This window comes from Mirounga leonina, unplaced genomic scaffold, assembly GCF_011800145.1.
Source record: "Mirounga leonina isolate KUSES-001 unplaced genomic scaffold, KU_Mleo_1.0 Mir_418, whole genome shotgun sequence".
NCBI classification, from domain to species: domain Eukaryota; kingdom Metazoa; phylum Chordata; class Mammalia; order Carnivora; family Phocidae; genus Mirounga; species Mirounga leonina.
The window spans coordinates 288,511-307,847 of NW_023270739.1; the positions used below are offsets into that span (position 1 = coordinate 288,511).

General features: G+C 58.8%; 2 protein-coding genes across 2 annotated transcripts in view; one reads left to right on the forward strand and one right to left on the reverse strand.

Moving 5' to 3' along the window:
• Positions 1-19,337, reverse strand: part of GRAMD4 (GRAM domain containing 4) — a 467,167-nt gene that overhangs the window by 199,398 nt on the left and 248,432 nt on the right. The window lies entirely within an intron of this gene.
• CELSR1 (cadherin EGF LAG seven-pass G-type receptor 1) overlaps positions 1-19,337 on the forward strand; it is a 137,270-nt gene that overhangs the window by 92,962 nt on the left and 24,971 nt on the right. The window contains exons 6-18 of the mRNA XM_034987292.1: positions 1,434-1,591; positions 2,590-2,753; positions 3,177-3,302; positions 4,431-4,597; positions 10,118-10,303; positions 11,341-11,454; positions 12,284-12,458; positions 13,118-13,259; positions 14,856-14,976; positions 16,483-16,666; positions 17,006-17,107; positions 17,743-17,837; positions 18,314-18,523. Coding sequence (XP_034843183.1) covers positions 1,434-1,591; positions 2,590-2,753; positions 3,177-3,302; positions 4,431-4,597; positions 10,118-10,303; positions 11,341-11,454; positions 12,284-12,458; positions 13,118-13,259; positions 14,856-14,976; positions 16,483-16,666; positions 17,006-17,107; positions 17,743-17,837; positions 18,314-18,523 — 1,944 coding nt within the window. The remainder of the gene's footprint in view (positions 1-1,433; positions 1,592-2,589; positions 2,754-3,176; positions 3,303-4,430; positions 4,598-10,117; positions 10,304-11,340; positions 11,455-12,283; positions 12,459-13,117; positions 13,260-14,855; positions 14,977-16,482; positions 16,667-17,005; positions 17,108-17,742; positions 17,838-18,313; positions 18,524-19,337) is intronic.

Consider the following 19,337-nt stretch of genomic DNA (forward strand, 5'->3'; position numbering starts at 1 on the left):
GCATAAAATTGCAGCAATTTTTAAACTCAGGCAGACCCCAGAGCTCTTGTGTGGGGGCACTGAGTCTTGTTTTTAGGGGCAAGGGGAAGGGCTGCTGGGGCCGGGAGAGCGTGTCCTCTGTGGGGAGGAAGGAGCCCTGTGTGCCGTGAGCTGATTGTGAGGCCCGGTGGTGGTTTACACACACCATTGGGGTTAATCCAGGCCACCCCAGGGCAGGTAGGTCTTGTCGTCATCCAGGTTGGACTGATGGGGACGGTAGTTCAGCCACCTGGCCCAGCCCGAGCCAGCTCTCTGGCCACCTGCTCCGTTTCTGGAACTTCGAGACCTGCATGCGTACATTGTGTGGTGGCATGAGCAGGCTCCCAGGCTCGTGCCGGAAGCATGGCTGAGGGCTGTGTGGGTGCACATGTTCGGGTCCTTAAGGGGCAGGCCAGGAGACTGGCACGGGGGGTGCCCAGGGACAGGGGCCGGGCTGCCTGGTGTTACTGTCATTGGACACTAACCACGGCCTCCTTGAGAAGGGAACGTGCTTCTTAAGAAGTGAGCCAGCCCTACCCAAAGCCACCAGTTCCAGGGTGCTGGGTGGGGAGACTGTGTGCGTGAGGGCCTCCGGGACGGCCCAGGGGGAAGAAGCTCGAGGCAAGTGGGGCTTGGTCTTGGGGCAGGAAGGGTGGTTGGCTTCAGGCCAGTAAAGGGCATGGGAGGGTCATCCCAGGATGAGGAAAGGCCTGGGTCCAGGAGTGACTGGGAGCCGCCGGGGGTCCACACTGTAGGAACGCGGAGGGGTGAGCCAGACCCTGGTCAGGAGGTGTGCGGCTGAGGGTCCAGTCAACGCTTGGGCTCCCAGGCAGAATGTTCGGAAGGAGGCATCTCAACACTTTGGTCTTGGCTGCTATAACAAAATACCACAAACTGGGTGGCTTAGGCCACCAGAAATTTGTTCCGTCACGATTATGGAGGCCGGAAGTCCAGGATCAAGGTGTCAGCAGGGCCGAGCTCCGTCCGAGGCTCCAGGGGAGGGGCCCTCCTTGTCTCTCCAGATGCGGGTGGTGCCGGCAGCCCCTGGTGCTCCTTGGCCTGGCGCACCGCACTCTGTCTGCCTCCATCGATCACCACATGGCCCTGTCCCTGTGGCTCTGTGTCTGGGCCTTGTAAGGTCCCCAGTCACATGGGACCAGAGTCCACCCTCCTGTAGTGTGACCTCGTCTCAGCTAATTATACCTGCAGACCGTTCATTTCCCTGGAAGGGCGCATTCCGAGGTTCTGGGAAGAACATACATCTTAGGGGTACCCGGTGCAGCTGCTTTGGGGAGCTAATTTAAAACAAGGCTGTCCACACGTGGTTTCCCGTGTCCTCAAAGCCCGTGGGTGAGCGGCACGTGCCCGCTGGTGGGAGCACACGCTCACGCCTTCTGTGCTTTCTCTTCCCACAGCCCAACATCGGCCGCCTGGGCCTGCCCCACGGGCCATCTGGAGAGAAGGTGGCCGTGGTGACCGTGGACGACTGTGACACGGCCGTGGCCGTGCGCTTCGGCAGCCTCGTCGGGAACTACAGCTGCGCTGCCCAGGGCACACAGAGCGGCCCCAAGAAGTGAGCATCTCGGGAGGGGGCAGGCCTAGGCGGCCCCCCCATGACTGCTCCTCCCCAACAGGGCCGTCCAGGGCAGGACCCCGATGCAGGGCCCCTTGGGCCCAGCACCCTGGCAGCCCCAGTCCAGGCTGGAGTCACAGTCCCTCCCGTTGTTCGGGGCACCTTCCCTCTGACATGTTAGAACCTTCTAGAATAAGTCCCCCTATCACTTCCGCCGAAGTAACGGCCGGGTGAAGCCACACTTGTGACGGCTGGCTTGTGGGCCCCAGAGACTGTGGGGCGGCTGGCCTCGATCCATCGGGCCCAGGTCCCTGCGGGCCAGTAAACCTCCGTCCGTTAGATCCTGGAGGTTTTGTGCAGATCATCCTAACTCCAACCAGACTGACGACGCAGACAGCTGCCACGCCGGTCTCCTGAGCCAAAGCAGACGTTCCCGTTCCTTTCTAACCGTGTTTTGGTGGAGTATTCAGTAAGCTTTGGAAGTCCACGGTTAGACCACGGATCCATGCTGAGCAACTGGAGCAGCTCTGGTGGAGCTGGGACCGTGCCCATTTTACTGATAAGAAAGATGTCGCCGGAGAGATTAGGCCCCTTGCCCGAGGCCACGCAGCTGCTCATGCGGAACCGGGGGTCTAGTTTGCCGTGAGCTCTTCAAGGTCATCAGAGGTCGGAGGGGGGTATTGCCACTGGTTGGCATGGGCCCGGGCCTGCTGGGCTGCTCGCTCTGTGTGGGCCGGACTGGCCCAGGCCGTGGGCGGGGACTCCGTCTGTCTGGATCTGATGCGGGTTCGAGGGGCCAGGGATGGCCCTAGAAGTAGGACCTGCCTTTTGTGTTCTGACCTGTTGGCCGCCTGCCTCCCTGTTCAGTTACTGACCTTCAGGAGGATGGGTGTGTCTGGTGGCGGAGGCCACCGTGCTGTGACGGCAGCGTCGGGACCCCCGTGCCGCCTCTGGCCACCCAGCCGCAGAGGCCAGAGGGGTTGGCTTTGCATCCCCAGGTCCCTGGATCTGACCGGCCCTCTGCTCCTGGGAGGCGTCCCCAACCTGCCCGAAGCCTTCCCGGTGCGCAACCGGCAGTTTGTGGGCTGCATGCGGAACCTGTCTGTGGACGGGAGGAACGTGGACATGGCCAGCTTCATTGCCAACAATGGCACCAGGGCAGGTACGGCGTGGGCGGCCGTGCAGGGGACGGCCACCTCCACAGCCCAGGCAGTCACTTCTGGAGCCGAGCCTGTGTGCCCCTAGCCGTGGGCCTCCGGGAGGGGGGCCCTGGCTCACAGACGTGCCGCTGCTGGGGCCTGGGCATTCTGCAGCACGGGGTGCGGGGACGCCACGGGGCTGGGCAGGGCACTCGGGCGTGTCACCAGGGGACCCGGCCAACAGGCAGGACTGGCAGTGCGTCCTGTGCCACTCCAGGTCTGACGCTCTTACTGCTGCCAGAGGGTCCCGGGCCAGCCTGCCTCCCCTCAGGGCCGCTGCTCCCCAGGCTGTCTTCCCCCCGGCATGGGCCAGTGTTAGGGAACAGTGACCGGTCCCCCGCGACCGACGCGCAGTCCACTCGTGTTTCCCCGCTCTGTGTTCCCAGGCTGTGCTGCTCAGAGGAACTTCTGTGATGGGACCTGGTGTCAGAATGGGGGCACCTGTGTTAGCAGGTGGAACACTTACATCTGTGAGTGCCCACTCCGGTTCGGCGGGAAGAACTGCGAGCAAGGTGAGGGGCTGGCCCGGGTGTCCGCCCGGCCTTGGGGCCTTGGGACCTCACTGCTGGGCGTCCGGGCTCACACGGGCCTGCACGTCCAGAGCCGCGGCCTCTGGTGGCGCATGTCCCCAGGCGTGGGCCCTGGCGGGGCGTAGGAGCCCACACAGGACCCGGCTGGGGTGAGAGGCTGGGGGGCACGTGCAGGAAGCTGGGGCGGCGGCCGGGTAGACGCCCGGCCACGCCCAGAGTTCCTGTTATGGAGGCCGCAAGCCCAGAGAAAACAGATGCCAACGTTGGGCTCATAAGAGCAGGAAACAGCCAGCCCAGGGCGCACGAGGCCGTCGCCCCCAGAGGCAGCCCCCAGCTGGCGTGCCCTGGGCTGTTGGCCGCTGCGGCTCGTCTTTAGAGCCTCGTATGAGGACCGTGCCGCCCCGCCCCGCTCCTGTGTGACACACGGGGTCTGGAGACGGTGAGGCCCGTCTGGCACCCAGTTTGTCCAAGTGTAACAGACTGCATAAGGCTCTCGATCCACCCATTGCCACCTCCCTGGCCCCCCCCAAGTATCTCGGAGCCCTCGGCTGGCCAGCAGCCTCCCCATTCCCATGCACATCACCAGGAATAGAGGACAGGGGCCTGCGTGCCTGGGGGTCGGAGCCCACCCCAGACACAGATGAGGGCTGGTTAGGCTGCGGGCTTGAGGTGGGGGTGCACACGTGTGTGGTATTCGCTGCAGGCTCACACTGTCCCACAGGCGTGGGGTGGGACAAATGGGTTGTGCTCACAGGGCCCCCGAGCACCCCATCCGCTGAGCCCAAGGCTTCTGAGCCACCGCGCTCTGCCTTCCATCCAGCCTGAGAGACCCTTGTCATGCCCTGGCCAGGACTGAGAACCCCACCCTGCCCCCGGCCTCAGCCTCCCCCACCCAGGAAGGTGGCAGGTGCCCCAGGGGGTGGGCTTCTATAAGCCTGTGGCTCCTGGACTCAGGATTAGGTGCTGGACACATGGCAGTCTGAGACCGGCCTTTGAATAGAAATGAAAAATCCCCCCTCTCCCCGGGAGCCTGTCCTGCCCTCCCTGCAACTGAAAAAGGTTCTCCGAGGCGCGTCTGATGTCCGGGGCTCTGCATTTCTGTGTCCGCAGTCATGCCTCACCCCCAGCGCTTCAGCGGGGAGAGCCTCGTGTCCTGGAGCGACCTGGACATCACCATCTCCGTGCCCTGGTACCTGGGGCTCATGTTCCGGACCAGGAAGGAGGACAGCGTGCTGATGGAGGCCACAGCAGGCGCATCCTCCAGGCTCCATCTCCAGGTGAGGGAGTACCACGTGCCCCCGGGGCAGTGGCAGGGCCGGTGTGCACCCCAGGGGTGCAGCCAGAGCTGCAAGGAGAGGGCGGGAACCTCGCCTCTCACTGCCCCCCCGCCGCCGCCCGCACCGGCCCAGCAGGGTCCCCAGTGTGAGGAAGAAAGGGAACACGAGCCTGCTTTCCCAGCCGGCCGCACAATCTTGCCATTCATGCCTGGGAAGCGCACGGGCAATCCAGTGTGCAGCTATGATTCCCACGGGGGCGGTCGATTCCAGCGCTTTGTTTCTTCCTTTATCACCGAGATGGACTGTGCGGGGCTGGCTGGACCCAGTGGCCCGGCTCCTCGGCGGCGAAACTCAGCCAAGGTGTGTTTTAGACCACGGCTGTGGCCCCTGGGCATTTCGAAACTGCAGAGGGCGGCGAGCGCCTGCAGGTGGGGACAGGGTGTCCCCGAGGCTGGAGGGAGGCTGTGGCCGCGTGCTTGAGGGGGCCACGCGCACGGGCTGGCGCCCCGAGGTTACGCTCTGCCGGGAGGTTCCCAAGGGTCCTCCTGAACTTGGGATCTCCTTATGTCTGTGCTCTCTTAATCTTTTTGGAGTTTACCGTTTTGTTGATTGAAAACGTCGGATAATCAGTTCCTAAAAACCTTGAAAACGTGATTTTAACATGCTGTGTTCCCTACTTTTTGCTCCACAAATACCTCCACCTTGCGTCTTCCCAGCTCCGTAGAGATTTCATTTGGGGAAACGAGGGGCGTTCCTGCAGGTTGTGAAAGTCACCCAGCGACCTCAGCGGGCTGGCCGAGGGCAAGGAACTCTCACCCTCGCTGCCAGCCTGGGATTTTGATGTATGGGAGGGTTCAGGAGACTCTGCCCCCGGGGCACCCAGGGTGCAGGCCTGCCGTCGTCTCCTGTCTCCAGGGTCTGTGTGTCTGCAGTGATGGGGGGGATAGGAGGTTCTTGTGCAAACCCACCACCTCTGAGCCACCTTGACCGGGGGGCCACACTTGGGGGTTCTCCCCCCTAGAAAGTCCATCTCGTGACCCTTTTCAGACCCGATCGGCCTCCCGACACGGCAGCGGCCTGTGGGACCCAGGATTAGAAGGAATTCCATAGCCAGGTTGCTTTTTCCTGTCTTTCTTTGGGAGTTTTCTTTAAGTATGTATACGTGTGTACGTGTGTGTGCATACATGTGCGTGTGCATGTGCGTGTCTGCACATGTCTGTGTGTGTGAGTGTGACGGAGGACCTGGGTGCATGTGACCCCCTTCGCAACGGTCATTCACGGTCTTCAGCCACACTGAGTGTCCGTCTAGACCAGCCTCCTCCTCCGCTTCGGGGCCGGGCCACCCCTGAGGACCCCAGTGTGCTCCTGGGACGGCCTGCCCAGCTGTGACGGCTCTCCCGGTGGTGGGGGGTTCCTCACGGAGCTGTGTGTTGGTCCTCTCCACTGCCCTGGGCCCAGGGACTGCTCTGCCCAGCGCGGAGTGGACTTAGTTCCGAGGCAGAGCGGGCTGTGCTGGGGTCAGAGGAGGTCAGACGTGAGATGGATCCCACAGAGCATCCACCCCAATCTCTTTTTGCTCAGGGGAAGCCTCGTCCCATCGTCACCCGGGCTCTGTGGTGTCCACAGGGCCCCCTTCCATCGCCCCTGTGGGCTCTCCGCCTGGAAACACTTGTGAGTGGCATGGACAGTGGGTGGGGACAGAGGCACTGCCCAGCGCCCCCTGGGCTCCGTGTCGGAGGTCAGCAGGGACTGGACCCCGAGGACTCCCAGTGGACGGACAGGCCCCGGACGTGCCCACAGACCAGTGAGGACCGGGCCCCAGGGGGCTGTGACTAGCCCTGTGCGGGCAGGAAGTCCCCGGCGGAAGCCTCTCCCTCCCCACCTGCCCTGCTCCCCTGCCTCACTGCTCAGCAGCGACCCCAGGGGCACCGGCCTGTTCAGGTTGGACCGAAGGTGCAGTCTGTGTATCCCGTAATTACAGCATCATTGTGTTTCCCATATTATCTTGTGATTTCGGAGGTTTACCAGCAGTCCCAGAGGCTAGCTCTGGGCCAACACTTGGCAAGCACAGTTCTGCCTCGGGATGGTATTTTTTCTCTGTGGTTGTTTCACTGTTGGAACAAATTAAATTGGCTGTTTTCGACTCAGGTGATGGATTGGAACTTGCAGGTTGTCATTGGGCAGTGGGGGTCTCTGTAGGAAAAAAGTACACTTTCAGGAGAAGCAACAGTGAAAGCCCCAAACTCCCGTATTGTTTGAGTAATTACATTATGGGTAGCTAATCCAAAAATTTAGGTTTTTTTTTGCCAGGGACTATGGCCGGCTCCTCCCCGTGGAAGGCTGGGTGGCAAGACTAGTGGCCTTGAGGGGGGGATCCTCCAGACTCTGGTGGCCACCCCGACGGCCATTCTAGGGCCTGAAGGCCGGTCAGCTGGGTCCTGCAGGAATGTTCTGGGTTATTTCTATGTGGTATGTCTGAAGGCAGGCCTCCTGTAGGCTTGTGAGCTCTGTGAGGCAGCAGCAGAGGTGTTCCTGACGTCCGTGGCAAGCCAAACCAGCTACGTAGTCATCCTACAGCCCACACAATTTGGGTAATTGCTCTCAGGCGCCCTCACTCCGCTTGCATTGTCAAGGGGGATCACCTGGCTATTGTTGAATGCCCCTCTTAAATCCGGCAACAGACCGGAGGGGGCAAGCAGTCACTGCACGTGGGCCTGGGATTCATTCTGTCGCCTTTGTCTATAGACAGATGTCATTTTATTGTTGATCCACTGGCCTTGGGCTTTTGTTGGCAAGGACAGTGAAAGAGCCAGGGAAATGAAGCAGGTTGACTGAAACTTCCGTGGATGAAAGGAGACACGGCATAAAATGGTGAAGTCACCTTCTTGATTTCACTCTCGATTCAGACTAAAAACCAAAACACATTATTAGTTGCATTATCTTTATAATCAGTTAAAAATATCTTCTATTCTTCCATCATGATGTCTTTTTTGATCCGTGGGGTATTTAGAAGTATGTTTTGGGGCACCTGGGTGGCTCCATCGGTTGAGCGTCCGACTCTTGATTTCAGCTCAGGTCATGATCTTGGGGTCTCAAGATCGAGCCCGCATTGGGCTCTGCACTGGGTGTGGAGCCTGCTTGGGATTCTCTCTCTCCCTCTGCCCCTCCCCCCACCCAGCTTGAGCACACTCTCTTTCAAAAAGAAAATAAAGATTTTTTTTTAAGATTTTATTTATTTATTTGACAGAGAGATAGAGAGAGAGCACAAGTAGGCAGAGAAGGAGACAGAGGGAGAGGGAGAAGCAGGCTCTCTGCTGAGCAGGGAGCCCGATGTGGGGCTCAATTCCCAGGACCCTGGGATCATGACCTGAGCCAAAGGCAGCCGCTTAATTGACTGAGCCACCCAGGCGCCCTGAAAAAAAAGATGAAAAAAAAAAGATTTTATTTATTTATTTGAGAGAGTACACATGCACACAAGCCAGGGGTGAGGGGCAGAGGGAAAGGGAGGAGAGAATCTCCAGCCGACCGTGCGCTGAACATGGATCCTGAAGTGGGGCTCGATCCCATGACCCTGAGATCAAGACCTGAGCCCAAATCCGGAGTCAGACACTTAACTGACTGAGCCACCCAGGTGCCCCTCGGAGTATGTTTCTGAATCAGGAAACAGGTGGCATTTTCTAGTAAATCATTTTGTTGTTGATTCTAGCATAGTTGCAGGTCAGAGAGTCATGCTGTGTGATTTCAGACCTTTGAAATGCATTAGATTTGCTTCACAGCCCAGCATTTCATCTTTTTTGTGAATGTCCCACCTATACTTTGAAAGAATGTGTGTTCTGCAGTTGTGTTCTGTATACATCGAGTGAGTGAAGTTTGCTAATTGGGGTGTTCAGACCTTCAATATCATTACTGATTTTTTTTTTTTGTCTCTCTGCTCAGTTATTGAGAGAGATGAGTTTAAAAAGTTTGCAGCCCTCATTGTGGATTTATCTCTTTACCCTTTTAGTTCTGTCAAGGTTTGCTTTGTACATTTTGGGGCGGTGTTATTAGGTGCATACAAGCTTAGAATTGTTTTATCATCTTCCCGGACAAGCAACTCAGTCATCATTATGAAAATCGCTTTTCTCTCTAGAATTCTTTGTTTGCCTTCAAGTCTACTTTGTCTCATTAATAGAGCCACACCAGATTTCTTTTGGTTGGTGTTTACATGATATATATTTTTTTCTGGTCTTTTATTTCAACGCTTCTGAATCCTTATATTTTAGGTGTGTCTCTTTTGAACAGTGCATTAATAGTTGTTGTTGTTATTGTTTTTCTAAGCTATTCTTTAGCTTGAAACAGTCTTTCAACACGAGTAGCTTAGGTGAGTTGCAGTGCTATATCCCCACCTTCTTACGTGTCTTTAAACTGGGTAGCTTGAATCTTGTCTCCCAAAGTGGAACATTTATCCATAAAAATAAGAGTCTAATGGTCACCTGAATCTGTTTCCTTGAAAGTTCTGTGGTTCCCATTATTGTTATCAAGTCTGTGTCTGATGATTCTATTTTATGGATTCCCTGGGCGGTGGGGCGGGGGATGGTCTGTTTCCATCCACTCTTTCTTGCTTCTCTTGGTTTTCATGCACATTGTCGTATCTCCTCCGGTACTTGGTTATTTTTGATTGAGTGCTGAAGATCATATTGAAAATGCAGTGAGAATTTGGAACTAGAATGGTGCTGTCCCTGTCCCTCATGTTTGCTTCCTGCCAGCACCCCCACACACCCTGGCTGGGCTCTGAATTCCAGTTTTTATCATCCCAGTCCCAGGAGCCTGGAAAGGGTTGCTCAAGTTCCAGGCTCAGCTGTGTCTTCCAGAACCAGCTGTCAACCGTCAGTGGGAGCGAACACCAAGCTCACTTCTGCAGATTTCCATTTTCTTCCTGGTTGTGACTCTGTAACTCTGCCTTGAGTCATTCTGATGCCTTCAGACGGCTGTGCGTTAGTGTTTGTCTTGTGTTTCCAGGTGTTCTCAGGAGGAGGGTTGGTCCAAGCTACCCAGTTCCTTCATTAGGGGAAATGAGATCTTGGCATTACTCCCGGCTATGTTTTCTTAAAACATGAATGTCTTAGGAGAGTTACTTTGCCAGTGGCTGTTTTTTTGTTTTGTTTTGTTTTTTTAAATACAAATATATAAACGTAGTTGCCTGAATCCTGTGTCATAAAGTGAAACATAGGTCTCCAAAAATAAGAGCTCAGTACTCACCTGAATCTGTGGTTGTTCCCAGTAATTAAGTCCAGTGGGCTTTATCTTACCCGCCCTCTGTCCACATTTGACACTTCTTGCCACAGAAAAAGGCATGTAAGTCCAAAGAGTGATCCAGACAACAATAAGAAATTAAACTTGGCCTCATTTTTAAGTCTGTCTTTGGCCCAGTGCCCTATAGTAGGTCTGTTTTCATGGCTTTGCTATTTAAGTGACTGCAAAGCATTTTCTGTTCTGTTGTCATCACATCAACTGGTAGGTCTGGCTCTCCCTGTCCTCCAGATCCTAAACAACTATGTCCAGTTTGAGGTGTCCCATGGTCCCTCAGATGTGGCATCCATGAGCTTGTCCAGGTCACGTGTGACTGACGGGGAGTGGCACCACCTGTTGATAGAACTGAAGAGCGCCAAGGAGGGCAAAGACATCAAGTACCTGGCGGTCATGACTTTGGACTATGGGTTGGACCAGGTGAGTTGGCACCTATATCCTCTTTGGAACAGTCACCTTCACTGGGCCCATGGGAGAACGGAGTGACCCCCCCATGTGCCAGGATCGGCCAGAGCCCTACAGGATTTGGGGTCACACATTCTGGGCCCCCCTGAGTTTGGGTCTCACATTCTGCCTTATGCTATGGTCACCAGTGTCTGTACCTCAGCGCCCTTCCAGATGGTCAGCTCCTGGACTCAGAACTGGGCTCTGTCTCTGTGTGCCATCATGGTGCTGTTACTGCCTTCCGCGGTGGTTTCTTTTAGCAAAGCTGTCCTGAGTAAGACTGTGTCCTCGGTGCCATGCCTCTGGGGTACAAAGATGAACAGCGCATGGGTCATTTCCCTCAGTATGGGTGGTGCGTGAAGGTGGGCAAGAGATGAGCCCTGGGTAGCAGAGGAGGCCGAGGGACACCAGACAGGTGCCCCCGTCCTGGACGGGCAAGTGGCATTCCAGGCAGGGCTCACTGAGCGCATGCTTGGTGAGCCACACTGGATTTCCACAGTTTGCAGACACTAACAAGAGGCCTTTTTTTCTGGGATACTTCAGGGGCTCCTCGTGATTTTTGTGCCCCTGGAGTCCAGGCTCATCTCCCACTTGGTTCTGAGAATAAATAGCTGTCGTGTTCAGAGTTCAGCCTTCCAGGGCCTGAGGGTCCAGCAGGGACTTCCTTAGATTCCTGCCACGGTGGACGTATTTTAGATTTGCTGCCATCTCCCTAGTTCACCAGGGTTGTCTTGGAGTGACTCATTTGTGGCGCCCATTACAGAGGTGGTAGCATTGCCCATGTCCCCCCAGTTTGCCCTCTTGGCTGTGCTGGGATGTGGACAGGTGTCCTGCGACCTGGTTCCCACTCCTGCCCGTCACACACAGGCAGCCTGGCTCACCCCCCTGTTCGGAGGCCCAGTGCCCTCGGGCTGTGGGGAGTTTGCCAAAGTGACCGTGTTTTAGCCTTCGAGCATCTTCTTCCCAGAAGATGTTTCCAGCATGGTGGATGTAGCCCCCCTCTCTTTGCATAGGACACGGTGCAGATCGGGAACCAGCTCCCGGGGTTGAAGATGAGAAGCATTGTTGTGGGCGGTGTGTCGGAAGATAAGGTCACGGTGCGCCGCGGTTTCCGGGGCTGCATGCAGGTACGGCTGAGCCGTGGGGGCCGCCCGCAGTGCCGTTGGTCAACCTGCTGGTTTTCAGTAAATGAATAATTTGTCTCACAGCCAACCCCGCCTTAGCAGATCCTGCTTCCAGCTTAGACCCATGCTCCCCACAGTCCCCCTCCAGATGGCCCCCTGCATCCCCATCACCGCGCCACGGTCCGTCAGCTGCAGCTCTGCCTTCATGTCCTGTCTGGAATGTGGCCCCTCCCCCCCACACTCACCCGAACGAGTGTCACCATCGTCCCCTGGAGCAGGTGTTCTAGCGGCAGCCAGAGTGAGCTGTTTATCAAGTAGCTCCGCTCGTGTCCCCCTGGCCTCCCACGGCAGAGAAATAAACTCCCTACGTGCCTTCCCCTTCACCGCCCCCACCCTCCCCAGTGACCGCCTTCCACCTGTCCGCCATCCTCCAATGTGGAACTTGCCGTGGGCGGCCCCACGTGGTCCCCATTCTCTGCCAGGATGCCCCCTTCTCCCACGAGGCGCCTCGCCTCCCTTCATCAGTGGCCACGACCTTCCGCCACCCTCATTTACTTTTTCTTCATGACACCAAGCATGGAATTATGGGAACGTGGACTCACGTGGTCTTTGGTTCCGGGCAGCCGGTCTGCGTGCCTGGAGCACATGCCTGAAGGCAGCAGAAGTGACCCTGCCCTTCCCCATGCCAGTCCCAGCTCTGCACATAAATGAGACGTTGTTCCTTTTGGGGGACCAGAGAGAATTTGGGGCTCTCTTAACCCCCGGCTACCTTTTGAGATTCCTCCAACCCCAAGACGCTGGACTGAATCCGGCTGCCCCCTTTTTAACTCAGGGAGTGAGAATGGGGGAGACGTCCACCAACATCGCCACGCTGAACATGAATGACGCCCTCAAGGTCAGGGTGAAGGACGGCTGTGACGTGCAGGACCCGTGCACCTCCAGCCCCTGCCCTCAGCACAGCCGCTGCCACGATGCCTGGGACGGCTACTCCTGCATCTGTGACAAAGGTGGGAGCCCCACGCCCACACCCCCTTGTCCTGAAGCCCATCAGCAGAGGGCAGTGCTTTGGTGCTGCGAATACATCGGGAAGGTGAAGCTGGAGCACCCCCATCAGTGGGGAGGGTCTGTGGAGGCCTGAGCCCTGTTTTGTAACCAAGGAGAGGGGCCCTCTCTTCTCTAAGTTCGTTCCCACGTCTGGTCCTCACTTGGGACATGGGGGAACACTTTAGGCTTTATCCTCAGGGCACACGATGAGCTGAGGGAGAGAATTCGTGAAAAATCCACGCTTTCAAAGATTATACTTCTAGTAGCCACCTCTGGATTTTGAGGTGCCACCATCCTGCGTGGCTGGTACCCATCCACCGTGTGACCTGGGGTGGCCGGGACTCCCTCCCCCGCGCCTCCTGCCCTCCCCAGTGGAGGGCGACCCGGGAGGCCCTCGTGTCTGCATGTCCAGGTCCGACCCACCAAACACTGGTGTGTCCCGTGACTCCGAGCGTCTCCACCCCGTCCCTCCGTGGTGGCGGAGCACGGGAAGTGGAGTCTGGGGACGACACGGATGGCCCGAGATGTCTTAACCTGGAGGCTCTGGCTCCGACTCTGAGGGGGGACGTGGAGTGCCACAGGCAGGTTCTGGGGTGGCGATAATGCCGGCCTGTCCCCACAGGGTACTTTGGAAGGCAGTGTGTGGACGTGTGCCATCTGAACCCCTGCGAGCACGTCTCGGCGTGTGTGCACAAGCCCGGGTCCCTGCGGGGCTACGCGTGTGAGTGTGGGTCCAGTCACTATGGCCAGTACTGCGAGAACAAGTAAGAGCACCCCCCTTGCGGAGTTCGGCCGCCACGTCTCCCCTGACGTCTCTTCTCCCCTTGGTCATTTCACGCAAAGACATAGAACTGTGGCTAACACGGGCATAGTTTTTTTTTCAAATTTGTCACGAAATGAATAAGAATCTCACCGAGCATCTCAAACTAACCCTGTCGGAGCATGTTTCCACTCCAGAAACACACGACGTTGCGGCTGCGTCTGCACGAAGCAGGCGGCCGCCGAGGTGCAGGGACCTGCCCTGCGAGCCGGGAACGGAGCGTGGCTTGTGGAGGCCGAGGCAGCCCCGCAGAAACACGGCAGGCTGGAGGCCGGGTCTCGGGGCCCCGGCTGCCGCGTGGAGTGCGGGAGGAACAGGCGGAAGCCGGAGGCGGGCGTGTCCCCAGGGGCTGGCCCTGCAGGCACAGAGGGCTGAGGAGGCCGTAGGGAGAAGGGGTGCACCAGAGCTCTGGGGTCCCCCCCACTGTACATGCAGATCCGTGAACGTCTGACTGGAGCCCCCGGCTCAGCCGGTCTGCTGTGGTTCTTTTTATGCCCATGCTGCCATCTAATTAACTATACCCAGGGCCAGTACATAATAATTGCTTGCCCGGTGAGCAAGTGAGTACGAGAGGTTGACTGCTGGCCGGGCGGGTGGATGGATGGAATGGCATTAGCTGAGACAGTAAGCACAGGATGGCACTTCATTTTGAGGTGCCTGAAGGATTTGGTTGGGGGCGTGCATCCCACAGGTAGGTGGTCTGCAGGTGACGCTCAGGTGAGTGAGCAGGTTGAGAGTGGATGAGGGGTGACAGCGACAGGCAGTGGCCAGAGCCTGGGAGTGGCGAGCCTGACCTCGGGACCTCCAATGTCCCACATCTCGGGGCCTGCTGGGCTCTCGAGAGCAGGACTGGGCCCCTGTCCTGATCCTGAGCCCCCGGGCCCAGCCCCTGGCTGCACGGAGATGACTGTGTGTGGAAAGGTGGCTCTGGGCGTCTGGGGAGACGTGGACAGTGTTTGCCTTAGGGCACCCGGGAAAGCATGGATGCCCCAGAACCCCGTGTTGAGGAACCGCCCGCCGGGGACCTTGTGTTGACAGATCCCCTGGGCCCTGCAGGAAGGTGACCCAGGGCAGCCGGGCTCTGTGGGCTCCGTGGGCTCCGTCGGGGCTGCGGCTGCGGTTGGCCCGGCAGTGGGCTCCCCTGTCCCTGAGCTCCCCCTGAGCCAGGCGCTGTCATGTGGGCGCTCGGACAGAGTGAGCGCAGATCAGTGCCATCCCCACTGGAGGGGGCGCGGCGAGGTCACGCTACTAGGAAGCCCAGGTTGGGGCACTCACCTGTGTCTTCCAGGTAGAAGGAAAGCGTGAGCCAATAAATCATTTTAGAAATAAGTTTTGTGGTAAAAGCCTTCCAGACAAGGGGCCCCTGGAGTCTGGGATCCTAAGGGTGAGTGAGGTTGGGAACCAGCAAGGGGGAAACTGAGGCCACCCCAGGGGGAGGGAGGGGCCCAGAAGCAGGCCAGGTGAGGCTCCTGGCCTCCAACATCTTCCTCTGGCCCCGAGGACAGTTACGCACACCTTCCCTCTGCTGTTTCCCCAACAGGGTTGACCTTCCGTGCCCCAAAGGCTGGTGGGGGAACCCCGTGTGCGGACCTTGTCACTGTGCCGTCAGCAAAGGCTTTGATCCTGACTGTAACAAGACCAACGGGCAGTGCCAGTGTAAGGTGAGCCTGGCCGCGTCCCCACCCCCTCAGGCGGCCGCCCCGAGAGACGGCCTCGTGCTCGCCCACGTGGCACACACACATCCACGTGCACACACAGGCACGCACACACACGCAGGTCCTGAGCCCGGAGAAGTGGCTGCTCACCGAGGCACTGAGTGCTCCGGACCGGTCTTCACGTGGACCCCGGTTTGGACCCTGAGAGCTGGGTCCTCAGCCCCACACCCAGCTGGTAACAGGAAACGGCAACTTCTGTGAGGTTAGCTCATCCTCAGCACCAACCACTGTCCTGCCTTCCGTTTTCCTGGGCTTTTGTCAAACTGGCTCTCGATGATGGCTGAACTTTCTTCACCCACACCCCACCCGGGGTGTCTGTGGTTCTGTGTGGCACGGAGTCACCTTCTCCCTGCGTCAGGCCGGCCGCCAGGCTCCCGGGCCAGGCCACGGGAAACCGTCCCCCGCGGCATCCTGGGAAAGGCCACGGACCTTCAGAATCGTGTCTGCACGGCCATTGAGCTGTCGGTTCTTGGAAACCCAGAAGAAGGATCTGTCTCGCTGGATGAGGGGCACGTGCTGTGAGGCATGGGCTTGCTGGCCCCGGAATGGAGATCGCCGTCACGGGTTCCCTCCGCACTCCCGGGAGGTTAATACCAGGAACGTCCCACGTGTGCCCAGCACTTCCAGAAACAGAACGTTGTCTGCTGAAATGCTTAAATGAAACACTGCCCCGGCCGCAGCAGATCAGGACTGGGCAAACCACGGAGCCACACGGTGGTCGGCGCATCCGTGGGCGGTGGGGGGGAGGGAGGCGTGGAGGGGATTTGGGGAAAATGTGCCTCCAGTTTTTTCTCATCAGAAATTACAGAAAATGTAGATGCGTGCCTAAAAGGTGAGAGTGAGACCATCCGCCCTCCCAGGGTGACCGCTAACATGTTAGTGCCCACGCACTCCAATACACGCGGTTGGGTCCCCCTGTGGGGACAGTTCCGTGTTCCTGCCTGACATGGGGGCTGGACATTGGCCGTGGCTCTGCCCAAGTCACAGCCCATCCCACTCTTCAGCAGGGGACACTTGAGTCACCGGCAAGGGCGGTGTGGCCAGAGATGGGCACAAACCCGGGACTTGGCAATCTGAAGCCCATGCTCTTGACCATCACCCTGATCTGCCCAGTGGTGGACCTTCAGGTGCCTTCTAACTTCTGACAGTGAAAAAACACAGGAAGGGCCATCCTTGTACATAAGTCTCCATTTGAATCCAGTACTTTTGAGGACAGGTTGGCAGGTGGCCCCCGACAAGTATTAGCTAAGAAGTCAGAGGGGTGCTTTCCCGGAGAGTGCACCTGCCCCGTCCGGCACGGTGGGCGCCCAAGGAGCCGCCCGCGGGGGAACGTGGGTGGAGGGCAGCGGGGGGCGGCCAGGAGCCCAGCCTTGACGCAGCTGGGAGGCATCCCGCGGGAGAAGAGCCTCTGCCGGCGCCTGGAGTCCCACACGCTGCTTCTGGCTTCTGCAGGAGAATTACTACAGGCCCCCGGATCAGGACGCGTGCCTGCCGTGTGACTGCTTCCCGCACGGCTCCCACAGCCGGGCCTGTGACATGGACACTGGGCAGTGTGTCTGCAAGTCCGGCGTCATCGGTCGTCAGTGCAACCGCTGTGACAACCCTTTCGCTGAGGTCACCGCGCTTGGCTGTGAAGGTCTGCGCTGCCCCTCGATCCCTTGGGCCGTGTTGCAGAGGGACACACTGCTGGGCTCCTGCATGCGTGCCCCTGTCTGCGTGTGCACCGCGCACTCCTGGGGTTGGGGAGTGTTCCGCAGCCTTGTGGTCTGATAGCGCGCACTTGGCCTTCTGTTGGCGTGGCCCTCCTGGAGGGCACGGGTCAGAGCCTGGGTCACCCCCTCCCCAGTTCTAGCTCTGATGAGGGGAGGATGCAGGGGTCCGGTTCCTGGCGGGGGCGGAGGACGCGGAGAGCCCTGTGCCTTTGTGGGCATGGCCATGCCGGGCTGAGCAGCCTTCCTTCCCCCCGTGACCCCAGTGATCTACAGTGGGTGTCCCAGAGCGTTTGAGACTGGCGTCTGGTGGCCGCAGACCAAGTTCGGGCAGCCAGCGGCAGTGCCGTGCCCCAGGGGATCCGTGGGTAAGTACCGTGGCCTGTGGCATCCATCCTAGGCAGGAGCTCAGTCGAGGCACGCGGCTTGCAGGAACTCAGGGGATGTTCTACGTGGACAACATTTCTTTAGCCAAAGTGTTGGGGGAAAACAAAACCTTGTTCCTTAATAATAAATAACAAAACACGGAAAGGCTATAATGCAAACATTAAAACACGCCTGCTGGCCAGGACGTGGACGGGCTGCTTCGCAGCTCCCAGTGCCGGCTTCTCTTTGTAAAATGGGGGTGGTATCTGTGTCCGGAGACCCAGGGAGACGCCCCACCAAAGCACACGACTGCGAGTCGGATTCGTGGCAGATGCGCAGGGCCCATGGACGTTGTGGGTATTCGGCAAGCGACGGAGCTGGTTTCTCTTTTCGTGGACTTGCTCACGTGTTTGCTCACGGTGGCCGGGTGGCTCAGGCAGCTTCAGACGTGGCCCCAGGCGTGTAGGGAGAGAGCTTGTGGCCGTGGCACCTGCCTGGCCCTGGGCTGGCCGAGGGGTGCACATTACGCCTGGGGTTCACACCTCCGCCCGACACACGGGGTTCAGGTACATACAGGTCAACGAGCATAATTAACAGTTGGGATTCCAGGTTTTCCTCCGTGTTCCCCGTTCCCTAGGAAACGCAGTCCGACACTGCAGTGGGGAGAAGGGCTGGCTGCCCGCGGAGCTCTTCAACTGCACCACCGTCTCCTTCCTGGAGCTCAAAGCCATGGTAGGCCCTCACCTTAGGGAGCCGTGTGCGTGCGCACGGGCGGGCTCAGGGACGGGGTCGGGGATGGGCTCGGGGGCTGGGGGGCCCCCGGATCCCGCTGGCCAGGGGCTGGACCGTCGCTGGACCCCACGTCTCTTCTGGGCGCCCGCGGCGGAGCGCAGCCGCTCTTCCCGTCAGGACCAGCCCTGCGTCTGGATCTGGAAACTCGGGGGTCCCCATATTCTGGCCCGCCGCCTCTGACCTCACCCTTTGTCACTGCCTCTTCCCTTGGTGTCTCTTTCCAGCGCTTTCTGGCCTGACAGTCCCTCCCTTTTGGTGCCAGAGTTAACAGCCAACGCTCCTGTTTGGTTTGGGGGTTTTCAAGTTCTTGCCTGAAGAGGGAGTTTCTACCAGAGAGTAACAGATTTCTGAATCACAGGAAGGAGCAAAGCAGCTGCGGTAGGCGTGCAAACGTCTCGTGTGCTCCCCCTTCCCAGAACGAGCAGCTGAGCCGGAACGAGACGCGGATGGACGGCGACCGGTCCCTGCGGCTGGCCAAGGCGCTGCGGAATGCCACGCAGCACACGGGCCAGCTCTTCGGCAACGACGTGCGCACGGCCTACCAGCTGCTGGCCCGCGTGCTACTGCATGAGAGCCGCCAACAGGGCTTCGAGCTGGCGGCCACGCGGGACGCCGACTTCCACCAGGTGCGGGTGTGCGCGGGTCGCCCTCGGGGGGCCCACAGGCTGAGGCCGAGCTGTGGGCCCCGCGGTCCTGTGGGGGCTTGAGGGTGGCCGGGGCCCGCGCTCAGCTGAGCGAGATCGCTGCTCCCCGTGTCCTCAGGGCAAAAGGTCACACTCTGCCCCTGAGCTGGGCCAGCGCGGTGACCGGTGAGACTGAGTGCCAGTGTTCGGGGAGGGCACGTGCGGGTCACGGTCTTGGTGGTGGGGACTGTCACAGTCACTGACAACTGACCCTTAGTACCGGCCAGTGGTCTGCGTGGCTTACGTGAATTAGCCACTCACTGCCCACACGTCCTGTGACGGTGTGTGGTTACCGCCCCATTTTACAGGTAAGGAAACTTTGTAAGAGGGGTCCTGCTCTCTCGGGTAAGAGAGCCCGGGGCACGTAGCTTGTAAGGGGGCTCCAGAGTCTCTGCTCCCTCCTCGGGGTCCTGCTTTCAGAGACCATGATGTCTCCTGCGAAGACCATCCTGTTTTGTGCTTAAGTAATTGGCCCCTAAGAAATGTGTTTAGAATTGTTGGTGAGGAGACGCTCGTTCATCCTGACATTTGTAAACTGCTGGGCAGTGAGCATTGTCAGCCCGTGATTCCTCTGGACTCCCTTGCAGGCCTCCCCATCCACGCAGACCCCTGGGAGAATTCTCCATCCACACAGAGCCCATAGGGAGCTTCCTGATCCATGCAGACCCCCAGGGAACCTTTCCATCCACACCCCCCAGGACCTCCCCATCCATGCAGAGACCCCCCAGGGAACCTCCCCATCCACACAGAGACCCCC